The 12,709-nt window shown below is 39.5% G+C and overlaps 2 protein-coding genes across 6 annotated transcripts in view; one reads left to right on the top strand and one right to left on the bottom strand.

The window, feature by feature from the left end:
- LOC124875948 (serine/threonine-protein kinase PAK 3-like) overlaps window positions 1-7,640 on the top strand; it is a 60,191-nt gene extending 52,551 nt beyond the window's left edge. For 3 of the 4 annotated variants that reach the window (XM_047378386.1, XM_047378385.1, XM_047378384.1), the window contains one exon: window positions 1,345-7,640. In XM_047378386.1, the coding sequence (XP_047234342.1) occupies window positions 1,345-1,494 (150 nt within the window). In that variant the 3' untranslated portion in view covers window positions 1,495-7,640. The remainder of the gene's footprint in view (window positions 1-1,344) is intronic. The other variant, XM_047378387.1, reaches the window with a different exon arrangement.
- A 1-nt stretch (window position 7,641) lies between these two features.
- Window positions 7,642-12,709, bottom strand: part of LOC124875947 (calpain-5-like) — a 35,402-nt gene continuing 30,334 nt past the window's right edge. For both annotated transcript variants that reach the window (XM_047378382.1, XM_047378381.1), the window contains exons 11-13: window positions 8,904-9,025; window positions 8,675-8,811; window positions 7,642-8,208 (exon numbers count right to left, since the gene is read on the bottom strand). In XM_047378382.1, the coding sequence (XP_047234338.1) occupies window positions 8,026-8,208; window positions 8,675-8,811; window positions 8,904-9,025 (442 nt within the window). In that variant the 3' untranslated portion in view covers window positions 7,642-8,025. The remainder of the gene's footprint in view (window positions 8,209-8,674; window positions 8,812-8,903; window positions 9,026-12,709) is intronic.

The following is a 12,709-nucleotide window of genomic DNA, read 5'->3' as shown; positions in this document are numbered from 1 at the left end:
GCCATGTCAGGGACACAGCAAACATGTGAAAGGTGTTATAGTCAGATGAGACCAAAATGTAACGTTTTTTCCTAGTGTCCTCTACAAACAGTGGAGGAAAACTGGTGGTTGCAGCATCATGCTCAGGTAATGTTTTTCTTGGAAGATGGATACAGTGCAATCCTGGAAAAAAAACTAAAAAACCTGTTAGTGGCTGTAAAAGACTTTTTTGCAGGACAACAATTCTTATTATACAGCCAGATCTACGGGTATTGATTCAGGGTTGTTAACCACAGTTTTCAGATTTCTATTAAAAAAATTCAGAAAACCATGTATAATTTCCTTTTCACCATTTTGCATGATTGGTTTTATAATGTGACAAAATGTGGAAAAAGTTCAAGGGTTAAGCAAAGGTATAAGGTATATTTTATTGTCCCACAGGGAAAATTTGCTTGGAGCTCCAGCTGCTTCATTACATCAGTACAACATCAGTCAACTAAATATCAGACAATTCCACATTATAATAGATGCGACTTAAAACTCACAATGAATCTCAACGTGAGTGTCTGCATTGGTTAGCTTACATATGCGTCAATGCAGAGATCCATCCATCCATTTTCTATACCTGCTTCTTCCGTACAGGGTCACCCCTATCTCCAGCGGTCTACGGGCAAGAGGTGGGGTAGACCCTGGACAGGTCACCAGTCCAACACAGGGCAACAAAGAGACACACAGGACAAACAAACATGCACACACCCATTCACACCTAAGGGTAATTTAGAGAGACCAATTAATCTAACAGTCATGTTTGGTATGTGGGGGGAAGCCGGTGTACCCGGAGAGAACCCACGCATGCACGGGGAGAACATGCAGAAAGACCCCCCAGCCAGGAGTCAAACCCAGGACCTTCTTGCTGCAATCAACAGTGCTACCAAATTGGCCACCTTGCAGCCCTCAATGCAGAGATGTGACCATATTCGAAAGTGTCGTCAGAAATCTCCAAACGTAAAACTTTTAAGAGTAATATTAAACTCTGTGACCAAGGTCACAAGCTCTTTTTGATACAGTTTATTGGATATTTATTAATGGAAATACAGAAATATGTGAAGATGGATCAGCAAAAATAATTTTCACAGAAAAAAACATAATTGTTATGCTTTTATTAAAGGCAACGTCTATAGCGTTTATTTAAATTAAGAAAAAATAGTTGGTGGGTTAAGATATTGAAAATCTTTTGAAAGGCATTACAGAAAACCTTAAAAAACAATTAAAAGTTAACTTTTTAAAGTGTTTTTTAAAACTTGTATTAATGTTGATAAAATATTTGGATTTAAATTTTAAAACTATCATTATGTTTGACTACAGGCACTTTACCTGATAGCAACCAATGGTACTCCAGAGCTGCAGAACCCCGAAAGGCTCTCATCCGTGTTCAGAGACTTCCTCAACCGCTGTCTGGAGATGGACGTGGACCGCAGAGGCTCCGCCAAGGATCTGCTTCAGGTAAACATCTGACTGAACCCTCCACACATATAATGTCGCTCTCAAAAGCAAACAGACAACTAATAATTCAATTTTTTTTGTGATGTAAGACAAACCTCCTAAAACTAATACCTTAAAAAAGCACACTTTGATTCAATTTTTGCATTCGGTCTTCTTTGGTAGGAGTTAGGATGTCACATCTTGCATTGGTAATCTTTGCCTCCTGTGCCCTTGAAAAGATCTCAAATTCTATTTGTGAGGACATCTCTTGTCCCCAGCCTTTTTCAGGTGATCCCAAGATTTTCTGTCAAATTTAGATGTGTACTCTAGCTGGGCCATTCCAGAACATTCATTTTCCTTTCATGAAGTCAGTCCTATGTGGATTTGGATTTCACTGTAATGCTGAAAAAAAATCCCTCTTCAGCTATAGCTTCCAGGCAGACAAAACTAATTGTTATTTAGAACTATTCATAACTCCATCCACCTTTACAAAAACCTCAGTTTCATTTAAAGAAAAGTAGCCCCAGAGCATAACACTGCCACGACCATGTTTCATTGTGGGGGTTTCCCTCCGTTGATGTTCTGCGTCGTATTTGTGTCAAACATATCATTGGGGTTTTGGCCCAAATGTTAAAGTTTGGCTTCAACAAACCATAACACATTCTCTCCCATGTTTCTGGAATATTTAGGGAAGTTTGGATGTTTTCTTTTTGGAAATAATCTGCTTTAAAACTCTAATCCTTAATCCCAACGTACAAAGAATACAGTATGTTGTTGTGACATGTAGACACAATCAGCACTTGTTGGAGATTCTTGCTGCTCCTTCAGTGTTGCTGCTTGCCAAACGGAACTATTATTGACCACTTCTCATTGTACCATTGTATATAAGTAATGCTGTGTAATATTTTTTGTATCCTTCTCACAACTGATACCTTTGTACCTTGAGATCCTTCAGATCCTTTCAAACCTCTGTGCAAACTTTGGCTAAAAGATGGAAATGTGGAAACAGTCGTGTAAGTCCAACTAGAACAGCTGAACTTTATTTCAGGTTAATCAGATTTGCTCAAATTAATGACAACTGTGAACTCAATAAGATTAGTTTTTGCATCTCTTTTTTTTTATTGTATATGTCATATTTTTTCCTCAAATAAATTTTTGTTTTTCAGTTGAATTGGCCAGGAAATGATCAATTTCTTTCTTTTTACATCATGCCTCTTAAAGGGGTGTGTGCACCTTTTAGAGCCAGTGTACACAAATCCTGCAATCGCAAAGTGTGAGATTTATTGATTTAATGAGATTGTAAGGAACAATCTGTTGCAAATGCCAAAGCCCACTTGCTTCGTTTGAAGAATCTGGTCCCAATTTGTTCTAAAGCTGAAAAGGTCATTGATTTTTGTATTAGTTATAGGTATTCTCAGCCTCTACACAAAGTCACCTGATTCCCAAAATCTTAATAAAAAGTTGGAAGAATCTTTCATCTCCTGTTTTGTGCCTGCAGCATTCCTTCCTCAAGCTGGCGAAGCCTCTGTCCAGCCTGACGCCTCTGATTGTAGCTGCGAAGGAAGCCATAAAGAACAGCAGTCGTTGAGGGCGGGGCTCCCTATCCAAGCCTGAGGCCGGAGCGCTGCCGACGATGCGTTGCTTCATGACAGCAGGGGTTTGGGTGAACGGGGTGCGTTTGTGTGACTGACAGTGACAGTAAAAGGACATAAGACCCTCCCCGATCACCAACCCCACTTGTCCTCCAGGCCTCGTTTGCGGGACGGACATCAGGCTTTGCAGCCTCTCGACCACGCTGCTGAAAAACAGACCTTGCCTCCTTGTTTACTTCTCCAGCACTGTACATCTAGAGCAATCTCTCATGAGTATGTCAGAGACGTGTGCGTGTGTGCGTAAACAAACTGTGCACTTCTGTTCACATCATGTCTTGTTTTGGGGTGAATCTTTCCCTAAACAGCAAAGAAAAAAAATTTATGGATAAACCTGAAATGGAAAGGGTGCTTATTCTCAAGAGAAAAACAAAAAACACTGCAGCAGTAAAACTGACAAAGATTTCTTCCCTGTCCCGGATTAGGATTGACTTTCTTCTCTCTCAGCTCATCGGGAAGCGTGATCAGGCCACATCCATGCCAAACAGCCGATGTGAAGGAGGACCTCTGGACCCGACATCAGCCTGCATGACCATGGTTCTGTGAAGAAACACCGCTAACCCTCTGCAGATTGCCTCCTCTAGACATGGTGTAATTCTGCTGTGTATAATGTGTAGATGTGTGTATGTGAATGAGCATAGGGATGCAACTACTGGAGGGGGGAAGAAATTCAGGAATACTTTCTTCATGAGTTATGCCAGCTTTAAATACCCTTCAGCGATCCATTCCTACAGTTCTTGTAAATGATTTGAGATAAACATCTTTTTTAAATTCAGGAAAGCTTTTTTTAAGATCACAGGGCATAAATGTAATTGGCTGACTTTAATTTACTGCTTCAATATGTAGAGTCGTCATCATTTATAATATACTTTTTGAAGCATCCTGACATCTTTCAGTTTAAAAAAGATTACTCACTAATTTGTGTTTTTCTTTTGTTTTGGTAAATGTTGCAAGTTTCATACAGTGACATGTAAAAGCCTTGAACTTTTCCACATTTTGTCATGTTACAAATAAGTGCTTATGTATTTTATTTGGACTTTATTTGTGGTGCATAACTATGAAGTGGAAATAGAATTATATATGGTTTGCAAATGAAACTGTGGCTTTCATTTGTATTTAGCCTTTAATAGGTTTTATTCCAGGATTGTCCTGTCTTTAGCTCCATATGTCTGTCCATCAACTGGAACTTCACTCTCCCTGTTGAAGAAATGCATCCCTACAGCATGGTTCTGCCACCACTTTGCGTCTCATGGGATGATGTGTTCATAGTGATGGGTAGTTTTAGTTTCAGCCTCTCAGTCATTTTTGACTCATCTGTCTATAGCGCCTGCTTCCAGGTTCATTGTGGGACTTCTAATTGCTTTCGTCTTCTTGTCACCCTTCCATAAAGACCAGATTTGTGGAGTGCATTACCAATAAATGTCCTGTGAACACATTCTCCCACCTGAGATGCAACTCCTCCAGAGTTGCCACGGCCCTCTTGGGTTCTTTTTGATTAATGCTCTTCTTGCCCGTACTGTCAGTTTATATTGCCCTACCTTACCAGTTGGACTCTATTTAATTAATAGATGATTTCTGAAACAACTGGTTGCAACAGATGTTATTTAAGGGTAACAGAATAAAGGATCTGATTACAAATGCTCTACAAACATTTTCATATTTACATTTTAGAAATATTTATCAACCATGTCTAACGTTACTTAAGCCCGTAACAATAATTGTCCAGGAATGAAGAGTCATTCCCAATCACGTACTACTTTGTTTTGTCACATGAAATCCCACCAAATGAAATTTGTGGTTTTTGGTTGTAACTTGACAAAATGAAGCAAAAAAGTTCAGTTTCTGCGAATGCTTTTGCAAAACATTGTAAGAAATCTGAAATGGGTTGTATAAATTAGGAGAAAAGATGGACAAACAAGCTGGTTATCCTGATTTCAACCAAGAGGGTTGTGAAATGATTCACATTGAGTTGCCACACAGTGCCCTAGGCTTCCCGTGTCCTTAAACCTTGAGCAGAAAGTAAATACAGTAGAAATGTCTCTGATTTACAAATGGTAAAATCACACCGTGTTTCATTTGTGAACTTATATTTCCACCTAAGTGTTGGAAGTTGTAGGCCACATGCCCAGGTGAAAACTTTCACATCCTCCTGACCTAAGACCGAAGTTGCTGCTCATCCAAGCTTTAGTTTTTTCATCTTTCGAATGTGTCTTATATTTTGACTCATATGGTCATTAGGTTTTGTTTCATTCCTTTCATACCTGGTTTAGGGTTTAAACTCATTCCAGTTCAAAGGTTATCTGTTAGTGTCTGTATTTACTAGCTTCATTAGCGCCATGAGAAGCTCTCATGCATTCATCCTGGATGTTGAATTAATTTTAGGTATTTAAACTGTTCTTGTTTAAAGGGGGGTGCGATCATACAAAGAAAAAAAAGAAAGATTTGGGTGCAAAAGTTTAAATCTATTGTAAATGTTTTCTAATCAAAATTATACATTTAGGCTTAAATATATACATATGTCCCCACTAATGTTTGGATAAATGTCCCATAGCAAGCTGCAGAGATGCCACAGACTTTCTGTAGCCACCAACAAAGCTTCTAGGGATTGAGTTTCTAGAAGCTTAATGTTAACCAGCTTTATCTATTCTAAAACATGTTTTTAATGCACATATGAGATCATCATCTAGTTGTAGGCAAACTTCCTTCATTATTCCATCCACTTTCTGCGATGCACCAATAAAACTGTGAGCAAAACAGCCCCACAGCATGACGCTACCACCACCGTGCTTACCAGGTGGTAGAGTTCTTTGGTTTAAAGGTTTCACATTGATTCCTCCAGATGTAGTTCTTGTCATGATGACCAAATATTTCAGTCTTTGTCTTGTTTGGTCACAAAACCTTCCTTCAAAAGTAATTTGGTTTTTCCACGTAGGCAGCCACAAATTTCAGCAGCCTCTCAGTCCATATTGATGTAAAACTGGCTTACAGAGGACAGTGACAGGAGTGTTCTAGCATCATCCTAGTCATGTTGGTTCCTGGGCTGTTCTTGAACATAATTATCAATATCTTTTCGTTTGAGAGTTATAGTTTGGTTCAGATGGTTGAAAATGACAATGCTGGGTGTTGCAACAGCACAAAGGTCCCACATACACATCAAAACTGTTTTGGAAATAAACAAATCAGGCTAACATCAACTTTCTGTAATTGGTCCTGACATCAAACCTGTAAATAAATGTGTTAACCATGCTTAAAAGCCAGGCACATGAACTCAAAACATCCAGCCAGAACTGTGTCAGAAGCTTGTTCGTGGCTACAATAGTGTGGTGAATAAATGCCCAAAATTAATGATGTTCATGCCTATAATGAGTGGATGTATATTTCTTACTGACATTTTAGCCTCACTGTGTGTGAGTGGGTCTGTTTGTGTGAGGATGATTGGGGGGGTTATCTCAATCCGCACTAAAAGATGCCTCACTCCTGTTTTCCACCTTACCTTTGAGGTGCAGGGTAGCTGCTCAGTAACATTGTACCTCCACTGTACAGAAGATGAAGGAGTGGTGAAAGACTTGAGGATACAGCAGACTCCATGCATGTGAAACAAACTGTACATTGTTATCTCCTGAAACAAATAGGTTGGGAGTGTTAGTATGTATGTATGTAAATATGACAGGTCTCCCCCGTCCTTTTTTTGGAACTGTGTAACTTAAGCTGATAATATTCAGGTTACTCGTATGGTACCAATAAATGTTCTGCACCCTGGAAATCTAAAAAAAGAGAAAATCCAACCCACACTCCATCTCTACACTCCCAGATCCACCTCTCCCTGTTTTTGTTTTTTGGGCTCTATATCGGACACTCCTTCATGTGAGTTGTGAGCCGCTGATCACAGGACTCTGTGTGCAGGCCCACACAGTCTGTCCAGCCCAAGCACTGCTGTCCCCCCCGGTGTTACAGCGTGTGGTAGGTGGATATGCGGCCTGTTGGGAAGCTTCCCTGGCCCTGGGACATTTCGGCCCTCCAAACCCTTGTATAGGTCTGAACTATGAGCACAAAGATGAACTTCGGGACAGGAGACACCACTGACGTGCCCACACCCCCCATCCTCCTCTTCCCACTTATTTTCTGTGGTTGCTCCTGTACATTCCTATCTTTTGAATGTGTAAACCTGTACACGTGGTGTGAAAAATTCCTCTATTAATGTGTATGAAGAGAATGGAACAAAGACAAAAAATGTTACTTTTTAAATTATTATCTTCATCATTATTATTATTATTACTCTTATTACTGTCTAGCTTTGTAAAACTGCTGATCTATCCGGCGTACCTCGGCAGACCATTCCCTGTCTTTGAAAACAAAAGGACAAGAATGAACGGGGGAGGGAAATGAGGTTTTGGATAAACTATTTTTAACTGTGGTTGAAGCAATAGACTTTTTGAACTTTGAATCGTGCATGGCTGTCTTGAGTGTAAAAATACAAAATATTGCAGTTTGGGAACTGGACTGAAAATAAAAAGAGGTGGAAAAAAACAAGTTTGGAGCAGAAATTTATTTTAATTTGTCATACCTGCCTTTTATTAATATAATATTGTTGATGACATCATGAAGCATGATTATGATTTTTGGAAAAAACAGAAAGAAGAAGATAGTGCATGTATTTGTTCATATTGTGTGCTTTTCTTCTCAATGCCATATACACTATATGTAGTGTTGCTTTAGTGTTACTCACAGTATGGTTTCATTAAAAAAGCACAGGTATATAAATATAATTGAAACAAAGGCATGTTTAAAATAGAGGTCAACAATGAATCTGGTGAGTAGCATCTTGCTCTTCTCTTAACTTCCATAAAATTTAGATTTGTAAATAAAAAAATGGAGGGTGCTGGAAGTTACAAAGCCTGACAAAGGCACGGTTTCATTAAATGGCCGTCAGCTGGTTTGCTGTGACGATCCTCAGAGAGATGTTGCCAACCATATTGCCTGCCATATTAAGGCCGTTCTTCTTCAGCTGGAGCTTCTGAGGGAGGGAGATGTCATCGGCCAACCCAGGCAGCACTACTTGCCCCAAGAAGTTGTCCTCCTCAAGATTAGTGCTCCACACCTGAAAAAGACCAGTCAGACCTGGTAGGCATGCTTGTTTTTAAATGACAGAGGAGGCAATTTGTTGTATTAGAATAGACATTTTTTTTTGCCCAGGCTCCAATTAATCTATTATCCAGACAAATTGAATTATTTACATAAGTTATTATTCTATCAAAAATGACATACTGTGTTCCAGTAGAGGTGACCCTTCCCTCAGTGTTTCTGAATGTGTAGTCCATGCATACATTTAAATAAGCATAAGGGCAGCCTTACACATTACCACTTATGTAGTACAGAGAGATCCTTACTCTGCTTTGTATTCCTTTAAAGTTAGTTTTTTATCTCCCCCTCTGATGTTTTCAAACCAATAAATCCTAAAATATTTTAGGTAATTGAAATAACAACTTTGAGCCTGGGTAGTAAACATGGGCCCCAGCAAACTATCTGGGATTAATTACTGTCACTTGACTGATTTTTCCACTTACCTGCACCTTTATAGGCTTTGAGACCTTCTTCCTGTAGAAAACTGCACTAATTTCAAAATCCGGGTTCAAAGTGTTCTTCTTGATGGTAGAGCTCACTGATTGGCCCTCGCAGGATATGGTCACATACAGCTCTATGCCTACATGTCAGATTGTTGGGATGCATTTAGATTTATCTCTGTAAATTATAAATGTGCAGCTCAAGTTTCAACTTTACAAGAAATCCTCTTACCATCCACCTGGTCTGAATGCTGATGGATCTCAGCTCCTTTCACGTAGATGTGGGAAATAGCCTGAGGGTATCCAAAGATCGGAGTCCAGCATTTAACATCTGGCTTGTCCTTCGCTAGCTCCCTGTGAGAGTAGAGGAGAGAAGATTAATCTAAGAAAATGAACACTGAAAGTTCACACTGACTTGAAGAGTGAAACAACACTGACTCATTGAGCTGGCTAGTCTGACAAATACATATTTCACATCTTAGACCAAACAAATCAAACTAAACTGAAGGCTCTCGGGTTTGAGCTACCAAAACAAAGAACTGGGAAATATAAATAAAATCAGGTAAAATATGCTCTTAGGCCAGACAAAGCTCACTGAAGGAGACTTAATGGGAATATTTCTGTCGTCTAAAAAATCTGAGTGCATCCCCTAAATACAGTTGTGCCCATATGTTTACATACCCTGGTGGAATTTTTGAGTTTTGGTAATTTTCCAGAGAATATGAATGGTAACACAAAAATTTCAGTTACACTCATAGTTAGTGGTTGTGTGAAACTTTTCATTTACAACCAACTACATTTACTCTTTTTAAATCATAATGACAACAGCAACTACCTAAATGACCCTGATCAAAATTTACATACCCTGGTGATTTTGGCCTAATACCATGCACACAAGTTGACACAAAGGGGTCTGAATGGATACTAAAGGTAAGAGTCCACACCTGTGATCTGCTTGCTTAGAATCAGTGTTTGTGCATAAAAGGTCAGTGAGTTTCTGGGCTCCTGACAGATCCATTTCATCCAGTGCTGTACTGATGTTTCAGGTTTCTGAGTCATGGGGAAAGTAAAAGAATTATCAGAGGATCTGCAGGAAATGGTAATTGAACTGTACAAAACAGGAAAGGGATATAAAAAATATCCAAGGAACATAGAATGCCAATCAGCAGTGTTCAAACTCTAATTAAGAAGTGGAAAAATAGAGAATATGTTGAAACCAAACCAGTCAATAAGGCCTACCATGAAAGGTACATGATTCCTACGGTGAAGCATGGAGGTGGATCATTGATGTTCAGGGGATATGTGAGGTTCAAAGACACAGGAAACTTTGTCAAAATTGATGGCAGGATGAATGCATCATGTTATCGGAGAATACAGGAGAACAATTTGCACTAATCATCCTGAAGGCTGGACAAGGAACATACTTTGGTGTTCCAACATGACAACAATCCAAAACTCAAGGCAAAGTCGACCTGTCATTGGCTACAGCAGAGCATAGCCAAGGTTCTGGAGTGGCTATATCAGTCTCCTGACCTCAACATCATTGAGCCACTCTGGCGAGATCTCAAACAAGCCGTTCATGCAAGACAGCCAAGAAATCTGCAGCAACTGGAGGCTTTTTGCAAAGAAGAATGGGTAGCTTTACCATCAGAGAAAATAAAGAGCCTCATCCACAACCACCGCAAAAGACTGTCATTGATGTTAAAGGGGGCAGTACACGGTATTAAGAACTGGGGTATGTAAACCTTTGACCAGGGTTATTTGGGTAGTTTCTGTTGTCATTGTGATCTAAACATGGTTATTTGAAAATAAATAAATTCACACAACCACTAACCATACGTGAAAAAACATTTATATTAGCTGAAAAATGGCCAAAGAGTCAAAAATTCCACCAGGGTATGTAAACTTATGAACACAACTGTATAATCCATCAATCAAGGTCCTAAATTAGCATTTTAAAAGTGTTTATTTTCCCACAGGTCTGTGAAACACATGATGATTTGCCAAAGACAAAATATTGCACAAAATTCAAGCCTCAGATTTCCTTCTACTCATCCAAAGGCCAGTTGAATTCAATTGAATTCCAGTGAGTCCAATCAATTCAATTCAGTTTTATTTATATAGCGCCAATTCACAACACATGTTGTCTCAAGGCACTTCACAACAGTCAGGTTCATACATTCCAATTAATCCTAACCATTGATCAATGCAGTCAAAGTTAGTTATTTATTCAAATTGGATAAAACGTTTTTCTATCCTCCCAGATGAGCATGTAGAGACAGTGGACAGTGACTGGTGTTGACTTAGCAGCAATCCCTCATACTGAGCATGCATGTAGCGACAGTGGAGAGGAAAAACTCCCTTTTAACAGGAAGAAACCTCCGGCAGAACCAGGCTCAGTGTGAGCGGCCATCTGCAACGACCGACTGGGGGTTTGAGAGAACAGAGCAGAGACACAAAAAGAACACAGAAGCACTGATCCAGGAGTACTTTCTATAGGAAAGAAAAGTAAATGTTAGTGGATGTATCTCCTTTAGTCGTTTCACCTAGAAAGAAAGAACAGATAAACTCTGAGCCAGTTTTCAAGGATAGAGTCTGAAAGAGAGCACATAGAGTTAGTCACAGTAAAAGCTCAGTCAATTGCCATGTCTAGTAGAGAGAAAGGGTTAAACACTAAAAGACAGGGCCATGTGGATCATCGGTAGAGGGTGAGCATTAAGTTGTTGCCAGCAGAAGCTCAGACGATTCCCCTCTCCAGAAAGGTGTCACAGGTAGACACAGAGCCAGACCAGGTGTAGCTTCTAGGAAGAGAAAAGAGAGAGAACAAGGTTAAAAGCTGAAATAACAGTAAATAATGCAAAATTGGAGAGTAGTGTGAGGATGTAGCGAAGAGGGTGAAAGTGGTCGTCATGTCCTCCAGCAGCCTAAGCCTATAGCAGCATAAGTACACAAATAGTTTCAGTTCAGATTATTTAGTTAAACAGCGCTTATTTACTACAATGTCGTCTCAAGGCACCTCACAAAGGGTCCCACTGATGGTCATTGTTATACTAAAAACCACAAGGATTGGGATACCTCCCTCTGTCAGACAGATAATAACCATTGGAAAAGAGAAGGGGTCACACAGGTAGCAGAAATGGAGGGTGTGTTTGCACCTCAACCATAACTGAGCCGGTTTAGGCTAAACCTGACTCCCCCTTACTCCAACCATCAGGGAGGGAGGAACGCTCACTCCCTGATAAACTAAGCCACTCTAACTATAAGCTTTATCAAAAAGGAAAGTTTTAAGCCTAGCCTTAAAAGTAGACAGGGTGTCTGCCTCACGGACCAAAACTGGGAGCTGGTTCCACAGGAGAGGAGCCTGATAACTAAAAGATCTGCCTCCCATTCTACTTGTAGAGACTCTAGGAACCACCAGTAAACCTGCAGTCTGAGAACGAAGTGCTCTGTTAGGAACATATGGAACAATCAGATCTCTGATGTATGATGGAGCTAGATCATTAAGGGCTTTATATATGAGGAGGAGAATTTTAAATTCTATTCTGGATTTAACAGGCAGCCAATGAAGGGAAGCTAAAGTAGGAGAAATATGATCTCTCTTTTTAATTTTCATCAGAACTCTTGTTGCAGCATTTTGAATCAGCTGAAGGCTTTTAACTGCATTTTGTGGACATCCTGATAGTAACGAATTACAATAGTTCACCCTTGATTTAACAAATGCATGGACTAGTTTTTCAGCGTCACTCCTGGATAGGATATTTCTAATTTTGGCAATGTTCCAGAGATGAAAGAAGGAAATCCTAGAAACCTGTTTAATATGGGATTTAAATGACATGTCCTGGTCAAAAGTAACACCAAGGTTTTTTACTTTATTACCGGAGGTCAATTTAATGCCATCCAGGTTAAGTGTTTGACTAAGCAGTTTCTTTTTTAAAGGCTCCGGTCCAAAGACGACAACTTCTGTCTTGTCTGAATTTAGAAGCAAAAAATTTAAAGTCATCCAAGTTTTTATGTCTTCAAGACATGCTTGTAGTTTAT

Source organism: Girardinichthys multiradiatus, chromosome 11 (genome assembly GCF_021462225.1).
Source record: "Girardinichthys multiradiatus isolate DD_20200921_A chromosome 11, DD_fGirMul_XY1, whole genome shotgun sequence".
Taxonomy (NCBI): domain Eukaryota; kingdom Metazoa; phylum Chordata; class Actinopteri; order Cyprinodontiformes; family Goodeidae; genus Girardinichthys; species Girardinichthys multiradiatus.
This window is presented reverse-complemented; position numbering and strand designations above follow the sequence as displayed.